The following is a 23,702-nucleotide window of genomic DNA, read 5'->3' on the forward strand; positions in this document are numbered from 1 at the left end:
CAGCTCTATAAAGACATGGTTTGATGAGGTTGGTGTGGAGGAACTCAAGTGTCCTGCACAGAGCCCTGACCCCAACCCTTCTAAACACCTTTGAGATTTATTGAAATGCTGATTGCAAGCCAGGTTTTCTCATCCAAAATCAGTACCTGACCTCACAAATGGACAAAATTTCCACAGACACACTGAAATCTTGCATAAAGCCTTCCCAGAAGACTGTAGCCACAAAGTGGTAACTCTATATTGGAATGGATATGTCCAACAAGGCACTTCATGTTAACTATAACTGGTAATGTATCTTCTGTTGTGGACCTCTCTGAGGTCACTTCATGCTTGTATTCTTCTAATGTGTTTTGCTGCTCTGTGTATGCCAGAAACTTTAAATAAAACATTTAAAAAGTCACTACATAGCGGACAAGCTCTTAAAAAAATTGTAAATATTCCATACGGAAACATACAGTTTAATATCCACATAACGAAGGTTTCTGTTCATCCCATCAAGCGTTTTCATGTCTTCAGGAGTCAGCTCAAAGTCAAAAACCTGCAAATAGTTAAATGATTCTTTATAAATACTTCTTTGTAGTTCACATGAAATAGAATGCATATGAGTTTGTGTACTAAAGACAAATCATTAGAACTAATCAGGCAAAATGGAATGAAGTGAAGCTAGGAACTGCCATATGGTTCATGACCAGAGCCCCATGAAATACCCCGTACTTTTGAGTATCCTTCTTTCCACAATACAATCAGTTGGGAAATCAAATTAAATGGTTGCTTTTACAGAAAGGGTAAATTACAGACAGATTCACTTGGTTACATTTGCAAAAAATGCAAGTTAAATTTATCACAAGCTTGGACAATTTAAATTTAGCAATCCGTACACACATAAACAGAGGTTTATGAAAACTGCATGTCAGAATATAAAATGTATACTTCCTGAATTCCTATTGTGAACCTATCCATCACATTAAGGGACCAACAGAGAAGTGTGGAAGGTGGGTGGAGAACTGCTATAAAAAAAAAAAACTAAGGCTCTATGCACACTATAGGCTAAAAAATGCCAGAAAAACGCTGGATAAAAAAAAGGCACATAATAGCTTTTTGTGACAGATTTTAGCAGCAGTTAGGACCGTTAAGGCTTTTTTTCTGCAAGCAAATCACTCCCAAAAATTTTGCTCCTAGAAGCTGAAACTTCAAAAAACGCTTCTAGACTAAAATAGTGTGCATGAACACATAGGACAACACAATTAGCTTATAGGAGCAGAAAAAAAAAAGATCAAAAGCTAGGAGTGTTTTTTAAGCTAGTGTGCATGGAGCCTAAAGATTCAGTGCCCGCCAGTGCAATTAATACTCACTTATCCCACTAATTTTCGCTGTATTGTAGAGATGCCTAAAGGATTTTCTGAATCTGACACTTCCAGGAGTGTCAGAGCCCTAGTTCCCCCTTTGTGAGCTTTGGTTCTTTTTACTGACTCCAATATCATTCATAGTAAGGTCTAGTAGAAAGTAGCACAGTGCTCAGCAGGGACCAAGCACAAAAATGTAAGTGTCAGACGCAGAAGATTCTTTGGCAGCTGTAGAATGTGTTACAATGTGAAAATATGTGGTCCTTTTGCTATAACGTTGGAGACACAGAGGAGCGCAGTTTTCACCTTGAAGTTTTCCTTAATCCTATCTGGGTTATAACTTTTGATGATGGTCACCACTCCACGCTGAATCTGGTAGCGAATAGCGATGTTTGCCGATGTCTTATTGTACTTCTTGCCAATTTCGGCTAAGACCGGATCTTCCAGTAGTACTGGAGAGTTCTGATCTATCCTAAATTCAGAAAAAAAGAGAAGAGAAAAACGACCCTGAGGAGATCTTTCAATAAAAATGTAACTGCAGCTGAATCCCTTTTTTCATTTTGAATAAAGGTAGAAAAGGTTAGAACCTGTCAGGTTTTATATTGCTGTCTGAACCCCGTACGTAATATCGTGTCACCAAGACAGAAAGCTAGGGAAAAACCTTCAATGGGACTCAAACAGCAATAAAAGGTGTAAGCCTTTCCCTGCTCCATATCTAATTTATTGTTGTATGTGTGACTCTGAAAGTGTCCTCTCACTTTATGTTCTGGCCACACATTGTCATTGAGACAGGAACTGAAGAGAAATCCCCCCAGCATAGTCACATAGAGCTGTAAAAACATGTCAAAGCATGTTAAAAGTTCTAACTTAGAAAAACATAGGTCTTAGCTGCAGATCTAATAAAGCAGATTTCTGTTTTCTGACCTCACTAAAAAATAATGAACAGTTTTACCTAATAAATGTTGTGTTTTGCCCCTCCGCTCCACTATGTCATGATGACTGACAGGACAGCTTACACAGAGCGGAATGGGAGATGTGTTAATGGAACATCAATGTTTGGTTTAGGCCAGCTCAGCTATGAAATGCCGTGCAGCAGAAGAACACCCAGGTTTTTTTTTTTTCCTTAGACATATATCTCCTTTTTTGATCCATAGCTCTGACCTCCTCCTGCAATCCTTGCACAGATCCCCGACATGCTTTCCTCGTTTCACCTCAAGCTCTCCCCATCTCTGACACTCCAGAACTTCTTCTCCCCCTCTCTTCTGTTTCTGACACCTCCCGTCCTTCCTGCATACTACCAGCACACCCACTGTCCCCAATCCTCTGCTCCAATGCTGAAAACACCCACAGAATCTCAGGGGACACCCAGTTCTCACACTAGTTTCCTGTTGCTTTAATCAAAGCTCCTGGAGTCTCAGAAGTTGTCCTGGAAATTTCTGAGCAAAGCTTGGCCAATGTGGAGGCTAGAGAAGCTCACACCTTAATGTGGGTTTGCATAGATTTAACAGGAACTTCTTCTGCCCCTACTTTGACCCTTGCTTGGGAGTCTGTGGGAGATGCAGGACCAGGCTGTCAAAATGACAGCCCAGCCCTGCTAATTACATAGATATGGCTCTACAGATGCTATCATTGGAACTCCTCTCTCATTGTGACAGCAGCCCATCCTGTATTAGGAGCATTGACAGAAGCCCCTGATACATACAGTGCACCAGGCCAACTGTGAAAGTGTGTATTTGCAATTTAACCCTCCCCTTTTCACCCAACATGTATCCCCTTGCTGACAACTCTGCCTGTGAATGTTTGTGTATGACTAGCTGTGGTAAGAAGGGTAAGCTCTTTGGGGGACAAGAGATGAGGTGATCAGTGCTTTCCGGAGAGTGCAGCAGAAATAAAAGAGTTAAATAAATAATAAAACAAGGTAATATGAACAGCTGAAGCAGCCCCAACCCTAGGTCATACCAGTCCTTGTGTCTATGTGAGCCCAGGGCACTGTATGCAGTCAGCAGGATGTCATTTGCTTTGCAGAACTCTAGCAATTTGCTTTGATTCAAATATGGGTGACATTCAACCTGCAAAACATGGAAAGTCAATGGCAATGCTTTAAGTCCAATTGTACTTTCATTTTTAAAAGGTGTTTCCATTGTAATATTCTCATTTGGTTTTGCTGCATGAAAGAGTAAGAAATGTGCCAGATGAGTGGAACCTGAACCTCAGCGGCCAACATTTGACCTCTAAAATCCTTCACAGAAAAGCCAGCAGGTGGTGTAAACTGGAGCAATGTACTTGGAACTTCACTAACAATTTTGCGCTAAGGCTTGAGTTACGCTACAACACAGGGAGATCCTGAAGCAAGAAGATTTCTAATGGCCAGCCTTACCCAATACAGTGCCATTTTTATAGTGCAGAGTTGAAAACAAAGATCCCCACTTGATTGCAATGGGTACAGAAAAGCTTTTCACACATACATCCTAAAATTTTAAAGTGTGTATGTATATATAGTTTATGTACTGCATTATTATTACAAACCTACTATATAATACACATTACAACATTTATTAATAACTGTTAATAATTTCTAATTACCTGGTTACACACAGGCTTATACTTCAGTCCATGCTTGTTAAGAATCTTCTCTATCTGCCGACGGTTAAAGTTGGAGACTCCAATAGATTTCACCAGCCCAGCATCCTTACATCTTTCCATGGCCTGTGAGTGGCAGAAGCATAATGGTGAAAAATGAACTGGGGAATGTCGACTTTTAGCCTTTGCTATAAAGTTACAATATTGAAGTCAGATCATTAGAGAGACAGAAGAAACTCTTCCTCCTGCCCGGCGCAGACGACATCTCAACCTCTGCAAAGTTACTGGATTGGAGCTTTAAGTGTTTTTAAACCCCAAAACTAAAATTTTAATAGTTACCAGCTTACTAATCTTTAAAGTCATTCTAAAGCTTGTAAGTTGTTTACTTTAAATGCATTCTTTGCATTCACGGAAAAAGCCTTTAGTATGCTGTCCCCCCTCAGCCCTCCCTAAATACTTACCTGAGCCTGATCTTGATCCAGCGATGTGCACAAGAGCTGAGGCTATCTAAGCTCTCTCCTGATTGACTCCCGCTGCAGTCACTCACAGCCAGTAAGGAGGGAGCCAATAAGTGCTCTATGTGTCTAGCATGAGTGAGCACGCACAGGTGCAGGGAGGAAGAGCCACGAGCGCCAGCAGGGCACCTGAGAAGGTGAGGATCAGGACTGGTTTGTGCAAAAATATTGCACAGAGCAGGTAAGTATGATATGTTTGTTATTTTAAGAAAAATTTTACGTTTAGAATCGCTTTAATTAGGTGGCTGCATTATTTTCTTTTTGGCAGTTTTTTTCCCTTGATTTTCACCTGGTAATCTATTCATTAACACACCTTTTCTCTGAGGGTAGCTACACTCTGGATGAAGGAGCAATGGGCATACTATTGAGCAGAGTATTGTCAGTCTGGGGTGAGGAGCATATCAGATGCACAATGGACTTGGCTCACAAATGAAAACTGAACTGCAGATAACACTTATTAGGCAGTTATGAAAACAGTTTTTTCTTTCCTTTTTAGGATAAAGGTTTTACATAAATAAATTAAAGCTAATCACTGCCCCACTGTCAGTGTTAAATGGTTTGTCTCAACCCCTTAAGTGCCACTTTATCTGGACAGCTTGGTCTGTTAAAGGAAGTTCACAAGGTGGGAAAAAAAAGCAATACAGCCTCCACAGAATTTTTAAGTTCCAATATAATACATTTTTGGGAGTTGAAAATCACTTTAAGGATGTCTTCTTAATATAAAACAGTGAAACTTTTTCAGAAAATATGCTGCTCTTGTATGTTGTCAATTTATTCATTCGGACATTTAAATTTACTGAAAGGTCCACATTAAAGTGGTTCTAAAGCCTTAAAGTGCTTTTTAACCCGCTAAGTAAAATTTACAGTATCCGCTCTGTTTATTCATGTAATGTGCCCTGTGTCTGTACCTTATAAAAAAAAAAAATTAGCTATATACCTGTTTTCAGATCGCAGTGACCCACCGCCTCTCTCCTCTCTTGGCCTGACAGCTGAAGCGGGCGGGGCCGAGGATCTCCTGCTGACGTCAGTCAGGAGGGGAAGAGGAGAGAGGCCACGTGAGCGCCAATTGGCACTCTGAAAACAGGTATATAGCTGCATTTTTTTTTTTTTTGGGCACAGACACAGGGGCACATTACATAAACCGAGAGGATAGTGTAAATGTAAACCTAATTTCAGCAGCAGGAGGAGAGGGGGGTGGGCACGGAGCTGACAGGCAGGGAAGGGAGGGGAGAGGACAGAGGAGAGTACAGAGGAGGACAGAGGAGGACAGAGGAGAGAGCGGTTGACGGAGACATGTAAACTGACCACGGTGTCAGGGCTCAGCAGCCATGATACACCGTGGTCAGTTTAAAAAGGGGAAGGCAGAACCATGCAGGATCATCCAATCCAGCGATGTGCCCAAGCACAGTGACTCCAACCACCATTTCTCTCCTCATTGGACAGATTTATAGCAACGGGAGTCATTGGCTTATGCTGCTGTCAATCAAATCAGGTGACACGGGAGCAGGACTCAGGAGAGGGCACGCACGGGTGCCCCCAGGAAAAGTTTCTTCCTGGAAACAGCTGATGAAGAGGAGGGGACTGAAGCACTAGCGAGGGACCCCAGAAGAAGATTAGGCATGTTAGTTATTTTTTCAGAAAAAAAACAAAGCTTTATAACCACTTTAAGCAGCAGAGAACTGTTGTAATAAGGTAGAACTCCAGGTAAATATATTAAAACAGCTTTAAGTCCCAGACACCAATAAAAATAAGACAGCGGTTATTACCTATGCTAGTACAGTAATCTCCTTTGTGCTATTGTGTTCTGACAGGTGGGATGCGCCCCCCCCCCCCCCCCCACCAGAACACACTGGTCAGCGCTCGCAGCCCATGGCTGATTAGATGCCAATCTGCAGATGTTTTTCGGACATGCCCCTTCGACAGAAGCCAGACATTCGGCTGGGTTCTGTCAGACAGGCTGCCGTACACACGGAACAGGGATAATTGAACAGAAATCAGAGGTGCATTGCCCTTAGATGGCCCCATGTGCAAGGGGCCTGATGGTTTCTTCATTAATCTGTTTGACTTCATTTGAGGTTTTCATATAATACACAGATATACAGTACATATTTTAGCCTTCATGACTGCATGAATTAAAAAACAGCATTTTATTTTGAACACATCCAATTTGCCATTATCTGTTACCAATTACCACTGCTCTAGCTGAGCCAATCAAATGCCATCTCCTACCTCCCATATAGCGCACAGGTCTGTTGTGGCATCAAGTTGAGCTTTTCCATCTTTGTCCATGGGGATCAGATCTCCTCCGGGCTATAGAACGAGAACAGATTGTCAAATCTTGTACATTTCCAAGACACAGTCAGCGAGTGTCAGCTGTTGGACCACAACCCCAACATTTTCTCCAAATGGCAAGTTTCCAGCAAGTCCACTGAGCCAAAGGGCTTATTTCTATTTAATATCAAGAGCTGTCCTTCAGCTGCCAATACTTTAAAAAGTTTATGAAGAGTGTAAAAGATGCTAAAAAGAACAAATTAACATTTTTTGTGAAGAATTGTTGAAATCACTGAATGCTATACTAAGTCTATGAAGACTATTACCTATTGTTCTTGAGATAGAAAGGAAAAAGCACAGTGCCTCTAAGTGCAGTATTAAAACTATTTAAAGTGGTTGTATGGTAAATTTTTTAACTTTTACCTACAGGAAAGCCTATAATAAGGCTTACCTGTAGGTAAAAAAAATATGCGGTGCATACTAGCTCATTATGCCTTTTGCTTTGCAGGTTTAAAAAAAAAAAAAAAAAATTTGCGGGTTTACTACCGCTTTAATAAAAATTAATATACAGGTGATCTACTCGCAAGGGAATAGAAAGAAGATGCGTTGTAATCATGGAATCCTGTGGTATGGATCCAGGGGAAGTCACTGAATGTTTGTGTCCCTGGGGTCCCACTGATGACTAATATGGTGGTATGCGATAAACGGATGCGAGTTTTAATAATGCACTTAGAGGCGCTGTGCTTTTTCCTTTCTGTTTGCTGCAGAGTCCGCTTCTGGCTCCCTCATACTGGCTGCCTATAGTGCTGGTATATGGACTGCTGTGTCTCATTAAAGTGGTTGTAAACCCTTACAAACCACTTTGACCTACAGGTAAGCCTAGATTAAGGCTTATCTGTAGGTCCAATAAATATCTCCTACACCTATACGGTTTAGGAGATATTTACCTGAAGACAGCCACCTCTGACTACGGCGCATGCGCCTTAGACAGCGGCGCGCAGGCGCACTGGGTAAGCCGCAGATCAAGGCGATATGCCGTGAGTGTCGGCTCCCATGCGCATGCGCAGGAGTGACGTCATCGCTGCTCCGTCGAATCACAGCACCGGAGCAGCGAGACCCACCAAGAAGATGGACACTCGGAACTACAGGGGACAGCTGTGACTTCGTTGGCTCCTGTGTCAGGTAAGTGACACATAATGGACTACTATGCGATGCATAGTAGTCCATTATGCTTTACCATTGCAGGGAATGAAAGAGAAAGTAAACACATCAGGGTTTACTTCCTCTTTAATGCCCATCTTTTAGGACTGTGTATATAGACACTTATACATACTGTATATGAGGAGTAATATAAATTATAATTTTATATATATATATATATATATATATATATATATATATATATATATATATATATGTATATATATATATATATATATATATATATATATATATATATACACATCGTATTTATCGGCGTATAACACGCGCCCCTGTATAACACGCACCTCAAGTTTAGGAAGGAATTTTAAGGAAAAAAACTTTTAGGAGGGAAGTTTAAGGAAAACAAAAACTTACATTTAAATGCCCATCAATGCAGCCTTATCAGTGTCCATTGCAGCCTTGTCAGTGCAGCCTTGTCCCAGTGCAGCCTTGCCCCCAGTGCCCATCGCTTGGACGATTTAAAATTGGCGTAGACGATACTTGCCGGAGCGAAGCGAACGCTGCTGAGATCGCAGGGACTGGGCGGAGCTGAGATACACATAGCCGAGTGTACTCGGCTCCGCTCACAGTTACGCCCAGTCCCGCCCTATGATGGACATAATACAGGTCCAATGGCGGGACTGGGCGTGACTGTGAGCGGAGCCGAGAAGAGCCGAGTACACTCGGCTATGTGTATCTCGGTGGCGATCGCTCCGCTCTGCTCACAGGCGGGGGATTGGCGTATAACACGCACCCACGATTTCCCCCTGATTTTAAGGTGAAAAAAATGCGTGTTATACTCCGATAAATACGTTATATATATATATATATATATATATATATATATATATATATATTATACATACATACACACACACACACACACACACACACACGGATTTCATCCCTTCTACTGAGAGGCACTATCCCTGATTCTACATTGGAGTCTCAGGGGTTCTCCCCTGGTCTTTTCCTATGGTCTTTTATGTTTATATATATTTTTATATTTTTACATTGTTTTTACTGTATTGCTTTTACATCATTCCCATGCCTTTGTTTCAAACCCCCAGACTAGTGTCTAGGTCAAGTGTTTTGTACCTTCAGGACTCCTTCCCTGAACATGAGGTCGTAGTGTTTACACTGTATTGTTCTTGAGATGACGGAGCAGTTTAATAGGACCTAGCATCTTATATATCATTTCATTTAAACTGCAGAAAGTGTAACACCTCCAGGTATTTATCCCCTCTCACAGAGGTCACAGGCTTCATTTGCTTTTCTCTCCAGGGCAACAGTGCCATATTTATTCATGGGGGCTGCTTTAAAAGTGAAACTGTTGCTTTTCCCTGAGAAAACAAAAATAATATTTCACTTTAAAGGGGTTGTATGCCCAGAAGAACAAAAAAAAACCTATAAGACAAAGACATACTGAGCTAGTATACACAGCATACTAGCTCATTATGAAATACTTACCTTAGAACCAGGGGTGGACTGACCATTTGGCCACTCGGGCACCAGGGACAGTATGTAAAAATTTGTGTTTTTTTTTACATCTGTCTCTGAAATGCCCCTTACCGACATCCTTTTGGTCTAAAAATCCTGAGATTATAGCTGCCCCACCTCTCCAGTACCTTCTCAGCCAATAGAAACATGTCTGTGTATACTGTGTGTACATGTATATGTATACTGTGTGATTGTATACTGTGTGTGCCTATACTGTGTGGCCCCCATAATATCTGATTGCCTGGGGGCCCCATAATCTCCTATTGCCCAGGGGCCCCCTGAGTTGTCAGTCCGCCCCTGCTTAGAACGAAGCCCCTGCACCGTCTTCCGGTCACTGCCAAGGGAGCTGACATTTTGCCTTGGCAATTCTTCCAAGTCCATGGCTCCAGCGCTGTGAGGTAGCTGAGAGTCTTCTTTCCGGAAAGGAGCTCTGATTTTCCAGCAGCATCCACCACACCACCAGAGTGCATACGACCCTGACGTCAGCGGCTGCATGCAAGGTGAATATCTCCTAAACAGTACAGGTTTAGAAGATATTTGTTTGACCTACAGATAAGCCTTATTATAGGCTTACCTGTAGGCAAAAATGTGCTAAAGGGATATACAACCGCTTTAAGTACACACAGGGGGTTATTTACGAAAGGTAAATCCACTTTGCACAGCAAGTGCACTTGAAATTTCAGTCGCTTTAAATCTAAGGGGTAGATCTGAAATGAGTGGAAGCTCTGCTGATTTTATCATCCAATCATGTGCAAGCTAAAATTCTGTTTTTTATTTTCCTTGTATATCCCCCTCAGATCTAAAGTGCCTTTACTTTCAAGTGCACTTGCAGTGCAAAGTGGATTTGACTTTAGTAAATAAATCCCACAGTGCTTATTTTATCTTACAAGTGCTATTCTAAAGGACATTGGGGTTAGTTACAAAAGGCAAATCCACTTTGCATTACAAGTGCACTTGGAACTGCAGTCGATGTAGATCCGAAGAGGACATGCAAGGAAAATAAAAAACAGCATTTTAGCTTGCACATGATTGGATGATAAAATCAGCAGCTTCCCCTCATTTCAGATCTACCCCTCAGATTTACATTGACTTGCAGTGCACTTGTAGTGCAAAGTGGATTTGTCTTTAGTAAATAACCCCCACTGTGTTCAGGGTGCATTTAGAAAGCATTCAGAAAGTGTCTAGTAGCTGTCTTGAAGTCCTACTGATACGCTTCAGTTCTTATCTGGGAATGTGAAATACAGATCAATAATTATAGTAATTGAAGCTTTAAAGGGAATGTTTAATAATTTAGCATATATTATTTATTTGTTTTGGTTTTGTCCTGTATATATGAAATAAGAGTTTTAGTATTTTGCATTCTCATTTACTGCCAGCAGATGGAGCTCTTGTTGCTTTTTTTATACATTCTACAGGCTGCCTTTAACTGCTTCACACCAGCCATACACATATATGTGGCCTCTCAGCAGGTGGGCCTTAACACCAAGAGGCCACATATATGCGTAACTGTAATAATAATAATTAGCATGTTGATGAAAGGGGGATAAGGAATCAGATGTGGTCCCTGCCAAGGTCAGGCGTACCAGACCCCATTCTTTTTCTGTCATTGAGGGGCAAGAACCTTAGTTCCCTCTTATGGAGCAGAGAGCCAGTACTAGCGCCACTCACCTTCTGGTGAACTGGCAAGCGCCAGCGACCTAGTACATCCCAGTCATACATCCAGCACTGCAGTAACACTTGGTGACATGGCGAGTCCCATAAGTGCAGTTCAAGCAGGCGAGGTGGCAAGCACAAGTAGTGTCCCGCTGCCACCAAGAAGACAAAGACAGGCCCATCGAGCTCATAGTGCCCTTCTCGCTGGATTCACCAATGGGAACCCACCACTTCTGCAGCACCCGTACTTCCCCCATTCACTGGCCAACCCGGAATTCAGGTGGAAACAGTTGATTTTACGTCACTTGATTTTTATTCACTGTTTTTCAACCGAAGATTTCTATAGGTCTATTGGGGACAAAAGCAATTTATATGCTGGTTAATTCATCGCCACTAATCCCCAGCTGACCCTTGCCAGAAAATTACCAATTGCCAATTACGGTTTCCAAACTTAAGACCTTCCTGGGCCTATCCCTCCTCATGGGCATAACTAAAAAGAGTGAGTTGCGGTCATATTGGTCCACTGACCCAATTCACCATATTCCCGTGTTCTCTGCCTCCAGGACACGATACGAGCAGATCTCATGCATTTCAGCGATAATGAACTCTGTCGTCCTCGGGGTGACCCTGAATTTGATCGGCTCTACAAAATTCCGCCCCCCTAAACAGGGGCGTAACTAGAAATCACAGGGCCCCATAGCAAAATGTTGTATGGGGCCCCCCCCCAAAAAAAAAAAATAACTAATACCATTGAACAACAGATTACCTCACCCATGTGGCACAGTACCCAGGCAACAGCTTATATTCATTTCGAACAACAAAGTATGCAGTATACTGTATGCAGCCCCTGAAGGACACGCATTGCTGACCTCCATCAGTACAGTGCAGACCCCCCAGCAGTACAGACACCCCTCAGTACAGACCCCCCAGCAGTAAAGACACCCCTCTTAGTACAGACACCCCCTACCTCAGTGCAGACCCCCCTTAGTACAGACCCCCCCAGTGCAGACACCCCTTAGTACAGACCCCCCCAGTGCAGACACCCCCCTTCAGTGCAGGACCCCCCAGCAGTACAGACCCCCCTCAGTAGTACAGACCCCCCAGCAGTGCAGACACCCCCCTTAGTACAGTTCCCCCCAAGTACAGACACCCCACTTAGTACAGACACCACCCCATTACAGACCCCCCCTCAGTGCAGGACCACCCCAGCAGTACAAATACCTCCCAGTGCAGACACCCCCCCAGTCCAGACCACCCCCTCAGTACAGTCCGACCTCAGTGCAGGACCCCCCTCAGTAGTGCAGACTCCCCCCTCAGTAGTGCAGACACCCCTCCATTACAGACCCCCACTCAGTGCAGGACCCCCCAGCAGTACAGACACCCCCCTTATTACAGACATCCCCCAGCATTGCAGACACTCCCCAGCATTGCAGACACCTCCCCCCTAAGTAGTGCAGACTCCCCCGAGTAGTGCAGACGCCCACCCCTCAGTGCAAACACCCCTCAGTAGTGCAGACACCCCCCCATTACAGACCCCACTCTGTGCAGACACCCCCCTCAGTGCAGACACCCCCCCAGCGGTGCAGACTCCCCCCTCAGTAGTGCAGACTCCCCCCTCAGCGCAGACCCCCCTCAGTAGTGCAGACCTCCCCTCAGTAATGCAGACCCCCCTCAGTAGTGCAGCCCCCCTAGTAGTGCAGGCTCCCCCTCAGTAGTGCAGGCTCCCCCTCAGTAGTGCAGACTTCCCCCACAGTAGTGCAGGCTCCCCCCACAGTAGTGCAGACCCCCCACAGTAATGTAGACTCCCCCTCAGTGCAGACCCCCCTCAGTATTGCAGACCCCTCAGTAGTGCAGGACCCCGTCAGTGCAGACTCCCCTCAGTGCAGACCCCCCTCAGTGCAGACCCCCGAGTAGTGTAGACCCCCCTCAGTGCAGGACCCCCCTCAGTAGTGCAGGACCCCCCTCAGTAGTGCAGGACCCCCCCTCAGTAGTGCAGACCCCTCCTCAGTAGTGCAGACCCCTCCTCAGTAGTGCAGACCCCTCCTCAGTAGTGCAGACCCCCCCTCAGTAGTGCAGACCCCCTAGTAGTGCAGACTTCCCTCTCAGTAGTGCAGGCTCCCCCCACAGTAGTGCAGACCCCCCCCCCACAGTAATGTAGACTCCCCCTCAGTGCAGACGCCCCTCAGTATTGCAGACCCCCTCAGTAGTGTAGACCCCCCTAGTAGTGCAGGACCCCGTCAGTGCAGACCCCCGAGTAGTGTAGACCCCCCTCAGTAGAGACTCCCCTCAGTAGTGCAGACCCTCCTCAGTGCAGCAGACCCGAACTCAGTGCAGACCCCCCCCCCATACCTCAGAACAGCGCTCAGCGCTGATACACAGTGCCGTGTGTGTCCCTCCAGCGTAAGCTCCTCCTCCTCTGTGGATGTAAACAGAGAGGAGGGGGAGGCGGCTACGGTCCGTGCTGCTGTGTCCCTGCACCCGCACTACAGAGAGCAGTGTTAGTGATGCGGGCGGCTGCCGCTACTCCAGCGTGTCACCCGGAGCGGCCAGCACCCCCCCACTAACACCACTCACCAGGCCCCCAACTCGGCTGCGGGCCCCATAGCGCCCGCGTGGGTCGCTATGGCGGTAGTTCCGCCACTGCCCCTAAACCATTTCAACCAATGTTTTGCAGACTTGTTTACTCCTCATGAAGTTGTCTCGGTTGATCAGTCCCTGATTACGTTTTCTGGCCGCTTGTAATTCAAACAGTATCTTCCCAGCAAGAGTGCCAGATACGGGGTCAAGATGTATAAGCTCTGTGACAGGGCCACAGGCTATAAATATAGTTTTAAGGTTTACGAGGGAAGAGATAGTTACATAGAGCTGGAGAATGGCCCTGACTACATAGGGAGCGCTGGTACGTGTTGTGGGACTTGGCATCACCCCTATTCGGAAAGGGGTACCACTTGTATGTGGACAATTATTACACAAGAAGTGTGCCATATTTTAGTCACTTGTTTGATAATGAAATTGGTGCATGTGGCACAGTGAGATCGAAATCACCCGGGCTTTCCCCAGCAGCTTGTATATTCCAGTGTTAGGCTGGGGGAGAGAGCCCACAGGCTGCATGAAAAAAAGAACATTACAATGTATGCCCAACAAGGACCAGCAACGTACTGGTATTTTGCTGGATTTTGATTGGTTATACCAGAATGATGCCTGCAGGTTTTAGGTATCATCTTGGTATCATTCTTTTCAGCCAGCGGTCAGCTTTAATGTAAAAGCAATCCTAGCAGCTAATTAGCCTCTAGACTGCTTTTATAAGCAGTGGGATGGAACGTCTTCCATGGTTTTCTCAGGATTTCCTGCGAATGCAGCCGGTGGTTCTGCCAGCTGACCATAGAGCTGATCAGAGACCAGAATGGCTCCAATCTTCTCTATGCCCTAAGAAACTGGAAACTACAAGCATTTTATGACTTAGGTTTCACCGGATATAAACAGCGCCATTGGGAAATTGGTAAAGCATTTATCACACTGATCTTGGTGTGGTCAGATGCTTTGAGGCCAGAGGAGAGATCTAGGGTCCTTTTTTCAATAAAGAGTACCTGCCACTACCTAACAGTTTAAAAATATCATAAAAAAGTAAAATAAATAATTAAAAAAAGCACCCGTGTCGCCCCCCCCCCCGTGCACACGGGGCAAAGGTGAACGCAAGCTTTGGTCTGGTGTCATTTGTAAACAGCAATTGCACCATGCATGTGAGGTATTACCATGAAGGTCAGATCAAGGACAGTCATTTTAGCAGTAGACCTCCTCTGTAAATCTAAAAGGGTAACCTGTAAAGGCTTTTAAAAATGTATGTAGTTTGTCGCCGCTGCACGTTTCTGCTCAATTTTAAAGCATTTCGTGTTTGGTATCCATATACTTGGTATAAGATTATCTATTTTATTCCATCAAGTATTTGGGCAATATAGTGTGTTTTAGTGCATTAAAATGAAAAAAAGTGTGTTTTTTTCCGAAGAAATTGTTTGAAAAATCGCTGCGCAAATACTGTGTGAAAAAAAAATTGCAACACCCACCATTTTAATCTGTAGGGCCTTTGCTTTAAAAAAATATATAATGTTTGGGGGTTCAAAGTAATTTTCTTGCAAAAAAAAACATTTTTTCATGTAAATAAAAATAAAAAGAAAGGGCTTTGAGGGTTGTTTACCAAAGGCAAATCCACTTTGCACTACAAGTGCAAAGTGCACTTGAAATTGCACTGAACGTGCACTTGGAAGTGTAGTCGCTGTAAATATGAGGGGTAGATCTGAAATGAGGGGAAGCACTGCTTTTATTATCCAATCATGTGCAAGCTAAAATGCTGTTTTTTATTTTCCTTGCATATTCTCCTCGGATCTACAGCGACTGCACTTTCAGTGCAATTTAAAGTGCACTTTGCACTTGTAGTGCAAAGTGGATTTGCCTTTAGTAAACAACCCCCTCTGACTTCAAGTGGTTAGAAGAGTGGGTGATGTGTTACATAAGCTTATAAATGTTGTGCATACAATGCCAGGACAGTTCAAAACCCCCCAAATGACCCTTTTTTGGAAAGTAGACATGTGCAGACTGAAATATTTTGTTTCGGAATTTCGTTTTCAACCAGAAAATACATTTTAGTTACTCTCGAAATTTGTTTTTATTTATTTAGTTTTTCGTAAAAAAAATTGCATTCGTCTGAAAATCCAAATGAATTACGGTTGAATCTGTCATTGAATCAGAACGAGGCTTGGTTACGACACAGGATGGATGCTAATATGAGGCCTGGCCTCATAATCAGAGCGAGGCTTGGTTTTCAGAACGAGGCTTGAATATGCTGCATGCTGTTTGGAAGGCCAGGCCTCGTGATCAGAACGAGGCTTGGTTACGACACAGGATGGATGCTAATATGAGGCCTGGCCTCATAATCAGAACGAGGCTTGAATACGCTGCATACTGTTGTTTGGATGGCCAGGCCTCGTGATCAGAATGAGGCTTGGTTACGACACAGGATGGATGCTAATATGAGGCCTGGCCTCATAATCAGAGCGAGGCTTGACTATGCTGCATGCTGCTGTTTGAATGGCCAGGCCTCGTGATCAGAACGAGGCTTGGTTATGACACAGGATGGATGCTAATTTATGCCCAAGATGTGGAAAATCTTTCATATCCAAATATTCACAGTCTCGCTTATATTTTGGATATTTGGCGGGCATCTCTGATGGGGATGATGCTATATGTAAGGATAATATACATGGAGGAGTTTTTAATATATACACTTCCGGAACATGTGACCGGAAGTGCCAAGTGCTTCCGGGGTCATTGGTTATTTTGGGGTCATTTTGTACTTATAAGCGATGCTGTTTTACAGACATCGCTACTTTCTGACTATGTTATTACGATTGAACCAAATGTGAGTGTAATTTTATTATTATTTTTTAATAAATTGGATGTTAAAACGGTATCACGCTATGCTAGTTTTCTACTTCCATGGTCTTTGATACCTGAGCCCCCTATTTTCGTGGGATGAGCACTATAGGAGGATCGCTACGGATGATTTCATGACCTGAAGACTTGCGGGAGATTACATACTAGATGTATGATTATCTGGTTTGCTAACCTACAGGCCCATATGACTCGAGAGGTGTAAGCCTTCCTCTGAGTCCACGTCATTTGGTAAGCCTCCTCTCCCCTTCTTTATCACGGTGGTGGTGGTATTATTCTACACATCAGAAGTTGAATTTCACCTTTTTTCACGTCACCTCAAGTTTGGAATTGTGATTGATATTACACATTTCAAGGACTGTTAGACGTTCACTTGATGGACTGTATATGTTAAATTAATTTTATTTACCTTAACCTTTTGTGTGCATGAGGTTCATGCACTCTTCCACCTGGGAGTAAGATCTCTTAATATACAACGGAATTTACACATAATTTCTTTTTTTTGAAGTGTATGTAATTTTCTTTGCTTGAATTAGTGCCTTACTGGTTCATGTGGTTTGTTGCCACCTAAGCGCCACACTTTTTTGTTTTAATTCTGGTCGAATATTTCGACTACAAGCTATAGTAGGATTCTAATGTTGTTTGTCTTCTATGGGTTTTTTTTTTTTTTAAGGCTATTTGCATTGCACACAGGTCCTTAGCATAAAGAAGAAAAAAAAAATTAAGAAAAAAAAAATGCGTGGGGGTCCCCCGAAATTCCATACCAGGCCCTTCGGGTCTGGTATGGATATTAAGGGGAACCCCGTGTCAAAAAAAATTGCCTGGGGGTCCCCCTCAAAATCCATACCAGGCCCTTCAGGTCTGGCATGGATTTTAAGGGGAACCCAGCGCCAAAAAAACAAAAGAAATGAAATCAAAATCCATACCAGACTCTTATCCGAGCACGCAACCTGGCAGGTTGGGGGGACGAGAGAGAGCACCCCCCCTCCTAAAGCATATTAGGCCACACGCCCTCAACATTGGGAGGGTGCTTTGAGGTAGCCCCTCAAAGCAGCTTGTCCCCATGTTGATGAGGGCAAGGGCCTCATCACCACAACCCTGGCCGGTGGTTGTGGGGGTCTGTGAGTGGGGGGCTTATCGGAATCTGGAAGCCCCCTTTAACAAGGGGACCCCCAGATCCCAGCCTCCCCCCTTGTGTGAAATAGTAAGAGGGTACAAAAGTACCCCTACCATTTCACCAAAAAAGTGACAAAAAAAAGTGTTAAAAATGACAGGAGACGGTCTTTGACAATTCCTTTATTAAAGTCTTCTTTCCTATTCTTTCTTCTGGTCTTCTTCTTTCTTTTCTTCATCCTTCTTCCTCCGATCCGCTTCTTCTTGCTCCGGTGTTCTCGTCCGGCATCTTCCTCCACGGCGTCTCTTCTTGGTTCACGGGCCGCTCCGCGCAATGGGAGGCTCCAACTGTGTGACACTTCTCTTCTTCCGAAAGTTCTTTTATAACGGAGGACGGGGCCCGGTGACTCCGCCCCCTCTGACGCATGGAACCGTGCGTCAGAGGGGGGCGAAATCACTAGGTGACCCCGCCCTCTGTTATAAAAGAACTGTCTGTCACAGTCCTGGAGGATGCTAGGACTGTGATATCATAAGGGGGTGTGGTCACCATGTGACATCACTCTGTGACCCTGCCCATTGTCCCTATATAAGCCGCCGCACAACGCGTCCCTGTCATTGCGGCCAGAGATAGTGTCCAGTCAACATCTCAAGGAAGAAGAGAAGGCGGTGGCGGCAGCGACAGAAGACCGGGCCACCACTAGTAAAAGAGCTGGAAGAAGAAAGTGGAGGCCTGGCCAGAAGAACCGAAGAGGGGGACAAGACCCCCGAAGTCGGAAGAAGAGGTGGTGGCGGCAACAGAAGACCGGGCCACCGCTAGTAAAAGAGCTGAAGGAAGATAGCGGAGGCCTGGCAAGAAGAACCGAAGAGGGGGACAAGACCCCCGAAGTCGGAAGAAGACCCCCGGATGGCGACGGCGACGAAGAAGAAAGCCAGGCTCCTCCGCTAGTAAAAGAGCTAGCAGAAGATAGCAGAGGAGTCTGGCGAGAAGACCCCCCAAGACAGAACACCACCGGAGCTGTGCAATAAATTATTTTAAAAACATGTCTTGTGTTTGTTTGTTTACACTTTTTTTCACCAGGTGAATGGGTAGGGGTACATGGTACCCCAATACTCATTCACATAGGGTGGGGGGTCGGTATCTGGGGGCCCCCTTATTAAAAGGGGCTCCTGGATTCCAATAAGCCCCCTGCCTGGAGACACCGATAATCAACGACCAGGTTTGTCGGGAAGAGGCCCTTGTCCTCATCAACATGGGGACAAGGTGCTTTGGGGTGAGGGGCCACATGGCCCCCCTTCCCCAAAGCAACCCCCATGTTGAAGGCACGTGGCCTGGTACGGCTCAGGAGGGGGGCGCTCGCTCCGACTGGAACAGCGCATCCGCTACCACGTTTTCCACACCTCCGTGTACTGCACGAATGAAAACATTCAGTTGCAGACATTTCAAAACCAAATGGCGCAATAACCTCACAACTGGAGTCGATGATGCCGTATTCGTGTTGATGACCTGAACTACCCCCATGTTGTCCACGTGAAAACGAACCTTCAGGTCCCTGAATGTTGCACCCCACAGTTCCACAGCCAGAACCATCGTAAATAGCTCCAGCAGAACCAAGTTTTTGGTGTATCCAGCTGTCACCCAAGAAGCAGGCCAATGGCCGGCAAACCATTGCCCCTGAAAAAAGGCCCCAAAACCTGAAGCACCTGCTGCGTCCGTGAAAAGCTCCAGGTCAAAGTTGCTGACCGGACCCGACATCCAGATCACCCTACCATTGAAAGAATCCAGTAAGGTATTCCATACCTTCAAGTCATCTCTGTACGATTTGACCATACGTACAAAATGGTTAGGGGATCTAATTCCCGCCGTACTAGCTGCCAACCTGCGGCAAAAACTCGTCCCATCGGCAGGATACGGCAAGCAAAATTGAGCTCGCCCAGCATCGATTGTAAAACTCGCAACTGAACTTTCTTTGCCCTCAACAACCCAGCTATCTCCCTCTTCAGGTCCACCAGCTGGCATTCCATGGCCTCGGAATCCAGGACAATGCCCAGTAATGTGGTGACCATGCGAGGTCCCTCCGTCTTTTCCGGTGCCAACAGAATGCCGAATCTAACCGTGATATGCTGCAGCGCTGCTAACAATATTGCACAGATATTAGAACCCGCCGGCCCTATACACAAAAAATCATCCAGGTAGTGAATTATTGAATTCACTCCTGACACATCCCGAACCACCCACTCCACAAAGGAGCTGAATTGCTCAAACAACGCACACGAAACCAAACAACCCATAAGCAGTGGTCAACGTAGTAACCTTCTGCACAATGGCACCCCAACAAGCGGAAACTATCCGGATGAACTGGTAATAGCCTGAAGGTCGATTCCACATCTGCCTTGGCCAATAGCGCCCCTTTTCCATATTTGCGCACCCACTGCCGCATCAAACGAAGTATATGAAATGGAGCACGCTTCTTGGTCAATTGCATCATTTACTGACCCACCCTTCGGAAACTATAGGTGGTGAATGAGCCTAAACTCCTAGTGGAGATACCACCAAGTCAGACCAAGGGGGGGCTGGGAAAGGGCCGCTCATCCTGCCCAATGCAACCTCCTTCCGCAGCTTCTCCGAGACCACCTCAGGATGTTGCAGAGCCGACTTCAGGTTGGGTGCCAATGGGGGAATGACTGCAAGTGAGCACGGAATCTGAAAACCTTCCGTGAATCCCGACTCCAACAACCGGGCTGCTTTCCTATCAGGATACTTACCGAGAAACGGCAGCATCCTTCCCACCATCACCGGGGTCCTCCCTCTTGTTGTTAGTGTCTCGAGGGCGGCCTTTTCATTGCTTAAAGCATCTGGATGCTGGGTGCGATCCGCCTCATCCAGAACACTCATGATTGAATCTGCAACCGCTTCCAAACCGCTTCCCTGAATTGTATTGCCAACACACCCCTTTTTTGCTTCCGGCCGACTGTCCTGGGGACGAAGGTCCACTGCCTCCCCTGAAAAAACTGCCCCAGGGCCCTCTCCGACGTCATCAAGTGCATCCACAAGTTTATGTCCTTGTGGTCCCACCGACAGCAATGCCGGTCTCACCGCTCTCCGCTGCCTAAACTGTTCATCATAACGGAGCAACGCCATTCCCCCATATACCCAGTAGGCCTCACCTATCGCATCCTGATAGCAGAAGAGCGCCGAACAATGTTCGGGGTTCTTTTCTCCTATGACACTTGCCATGATTGCAAACGTTCTCGGTATCAACTGATACCTCCTTTTCTCTTCATCCTCCTTTGAGTCGTTTGGCTTCACCCTATCCAGGTTAAACTTCTCCTGCGGCAGCAGGGAGAATATCTCCACATACTCACCTTTCCACAATTTCTCCCGTACTTCCTGCTTCAGATGAGCCCCCAATGGTCCCTCGTAACACATGTAGACCTCACAACTTGCGGCGTCCGGCATCCTTGTGATGTCCTGCCTACTGGCCTTGTCCGCCGCAGTCGCAACCTTCTCACCAGCCTGTGGCGTACTTACTGCCCCACCCATCGTGCCAGACGTTTTACATCCAGATGGAGCTTCTGCAGCCGGCAGAGCCTCCTCAGTGCCACCCCCCACCAGTGAGACCCATGCCGCTGACGGTCCCGCCAAAGCCCGTTTAGCCTGCTCAAACCTATGCACCAGGTTTTTAATCCCCGCCAAAAAACCCAGCAAGCCTGTGGAGGTTCCCACAGCCCCCCCCCCCCCCCCGCACTAGTCTCCTGACCCTGCCCAACTACTTGTCCCCGAACTCCCCTGGTACCCGATTCACCCATCACACATAAATGCACATGTGACTTACCAGGCTGCACATCAGTTCAGCTCCGTGGCCGGGCCTGGGTGTATAGAAGCCCTGCTCGGGCTATTCCTGCTGTGTTCTGCCTGTCTTTTTGCTGGGGGTGCCACCATGATGCCGCCCGCCGTGGCCCCGCCTGTCTGGCCGGCGAAAAACGATCCGGCGGCCACGATCCGCGCGTCCTTGTGCCGCTCCTAACCCCCCCGCTGGGCTCAAGCTCTGGCTGCTCTAGTAAACCCCCTAAAGTGTCCTGCAGCCATCCCTCCCCACGGAGTAATGGCTGCTCCTGCAGATGAGCCAGGAGGAGCTCCACCGTTGCCATGCTTGAATTTTTTCCCAGGTCATCTGTTGGCTCCCATGATGCACCGGGAGCATATGAAAACTCTGTTCAGCCCTTCCCCCTCAGCACCCTAGCACCTCCTCCTGAACCTCCACTCTCCTGTTAACCCCGTCATGCCCGCCTTCTGCCCATTTTCTTCTGGCATCGCTGCGGGCTCACTCTTTTCAAATATTTATTTGTAAAAAAAAATTGAAAGCCATTTATCATTTTCTTTCCACTTCACAATTATGTGCCACTTTGTGCTGATCCATCACATAAAATCCCAATAAAATAATAAATTTATATTTTTGGTTGTAACATGACAAAATGTGGAAAATTTCAAGGGGTATAATTATGTTTTCAAGGCACTGTAGAATATGGGAAAATGTTTTATTTGGGTCTTTAAGGCATAGAAGTGCCATATTTCTTTGTTCTTTAACGCACTGTTGCTATTTTTACAAATACCTGACCCACCCTCCTCTAATCTTGAGGGACACATTAAAAATATGTTAGTCACAGCCTGCTTAAAACAACTCATCCAGCTGGAATAAGTGGGCTGACCAACACTTACATGTAAGGCATAGTGATAACAGTCGTCACAGTAAAGCTGGGCCTGATCCAAAACACAGGTAGATACAGCTATAACTATAGACAAAAGAACGGCATGTAATTGGTTATAAGCTAAATGGAGACACTGACAGTACCTTAAGTGAAAATGGCCAGTGGATGAGGAATAGGTCCATATAATCCAGTTGGAGAGTCTGCAGAGATTGCCTCACATTAGGTTCTACCAGCTCTGGTAAGTGAAACGTCGACCACAACTGAAAAATAGAAGCATAGTATAAATGCCCTTCACTCTGTGCACCAAATATTAAACAGGTTTCAAAGTAAAACTAACAAGATTGAAATAAAAAGCCCAATAAAATGAAAACAACAAAACCTGTTTTGCAATATTCATCCAAAATTCAGAGCTGTCCCTTATGCCGCGTACACACGATCAAACAATCGGGTGGAAAAGTCCGGCAAACTCAAGTCAGCCGGACAATCCCCCCGTGTGTAGCCTCCGGCAGACTTTTTTGACCCGAAAGTACGGCGGACTTAGAAAGTAGTTTTGCACTCCAATCTTCCCACCGGACTCGCATTTCGGCGGACAATCCGGCCGTGCGTATGCCAGTCCGCCATACTTTTGAAATTAACAGACTTTTCCCGCCTGGAGAAAAGTCTGCTCATTTCGAGCGGGTCTCCAGGTAGGCGGGGCCCGCGAAGGAGACTTCGCTGGCCTGCCACCTGGTATGGACTTAAAGGGGAAAGTGGGGGTCCCCCCAGGTCCACATCAGAACCTTGTCCGAGCACGCTACCCGGCCGGCCAGGAAAGGGGGAGGACGAGCGAGCGCCCCCCCTCCTGAGCCGTACCAGGCCGTCAACATGGGGGGTGCCTTGGGGAAGGGGGGGCGCGTGGCCCCCCCACCCCAAAGCACCTTGTCCCCATGTTGATGAGGACAAGGGCCTCTTCCTGACAACCCTGGCCGTTGGTTGTAGGGGTCTGCGGGCGGGGGGCTTATCGGAATCCAGGAGCCCCCTTTAATAAGGGGGCCCCCGGATACCAGCCCCCCACCCTATGTGAATGAGTATGGGGTACAATGTACCCCTACCCATTCACCTGTGAAAAAAGTACAAAAAAAAACACAACACAGGGTAAAAATTATTGCACAGCTCTGGGGGTCTTCCGTCTTCGGGGGACTTCTCGCCGGACTCCTCCGCTATCTTTTGCTAGCGGAGGAGCCCGGCCTCTTCTTCCGATTACGGGGTTCTTGTCCGCCTCTTCGGGGGTCTTGTCCCCCCTCTTCGGTTCTTCTGCCAGGCCACCGCGCCTTCTTATAGCTCTTTTACAGGCGGTGGCCCGGTCTTCTGTCGCCGGCTTCTGTTCTTCTGT

General features: G+C 46.0%; 1 protein-coding gene across 2 annotated transcripts in view; it reads right to left on the reverse strand.

The window, feature by feature from the left end:
- Positions 1–23,702, reverse strand: part of LOC143960465 (aldo-keto reductase family 1 member C1-like) — a 136,456-nt gene that overhangs the window by 21,551 nt on the left and 91,203 nt on the right. Inside the window, exons 3-8 of one of the 2 annotated variants that reach the window (XM_077469101.1) lie at positions 22,474–22,590; positions 6,668–6,748; positions 3,927–4,049; positions 3,303–3,412; positions 1,650–1,815; positions 456–538 (exon numbers count right to left, since the gene is read on the reverse strand). In XM_077469101.1, the coding sequence (XP_077325227.1) occupies positions 456–538; positions 1,650–1,815; positions 3,303–3,412; positions 3,927–4,049; positions 6,668–6,748; positions 22,474–22,590 (680 nt within the window). The remainder of the gene's footprint in view (positions 1–455; positions 539–1,649; positions 1,816–3,302; positions 3,413–3,926; positions 4,050–6,667; positions 6,749–22,473; positions 22,591–23,702) is intronic. The other variant, XM_077469102.1, reaches the window with a different exon arrangement.

The sequence above is a fragment of the Lithobates pipiens genome, unplaced genomic scaffold (genome assembly GCF_037356315.1).
Source record: "Lithobates pipiens isolate NorthernLeopardFrog02 unplaced genomic scaffold, aLitPip1_a1.2 Scaffold_8, whole genome shotgun sequence".
Taxonomy (NCBI): domain Eukaryota; kingdom Metazoa; phylum Chordata; class Amphibia; order Anura; family Ranidae; genus Lithobates; species Lithobates pipiens.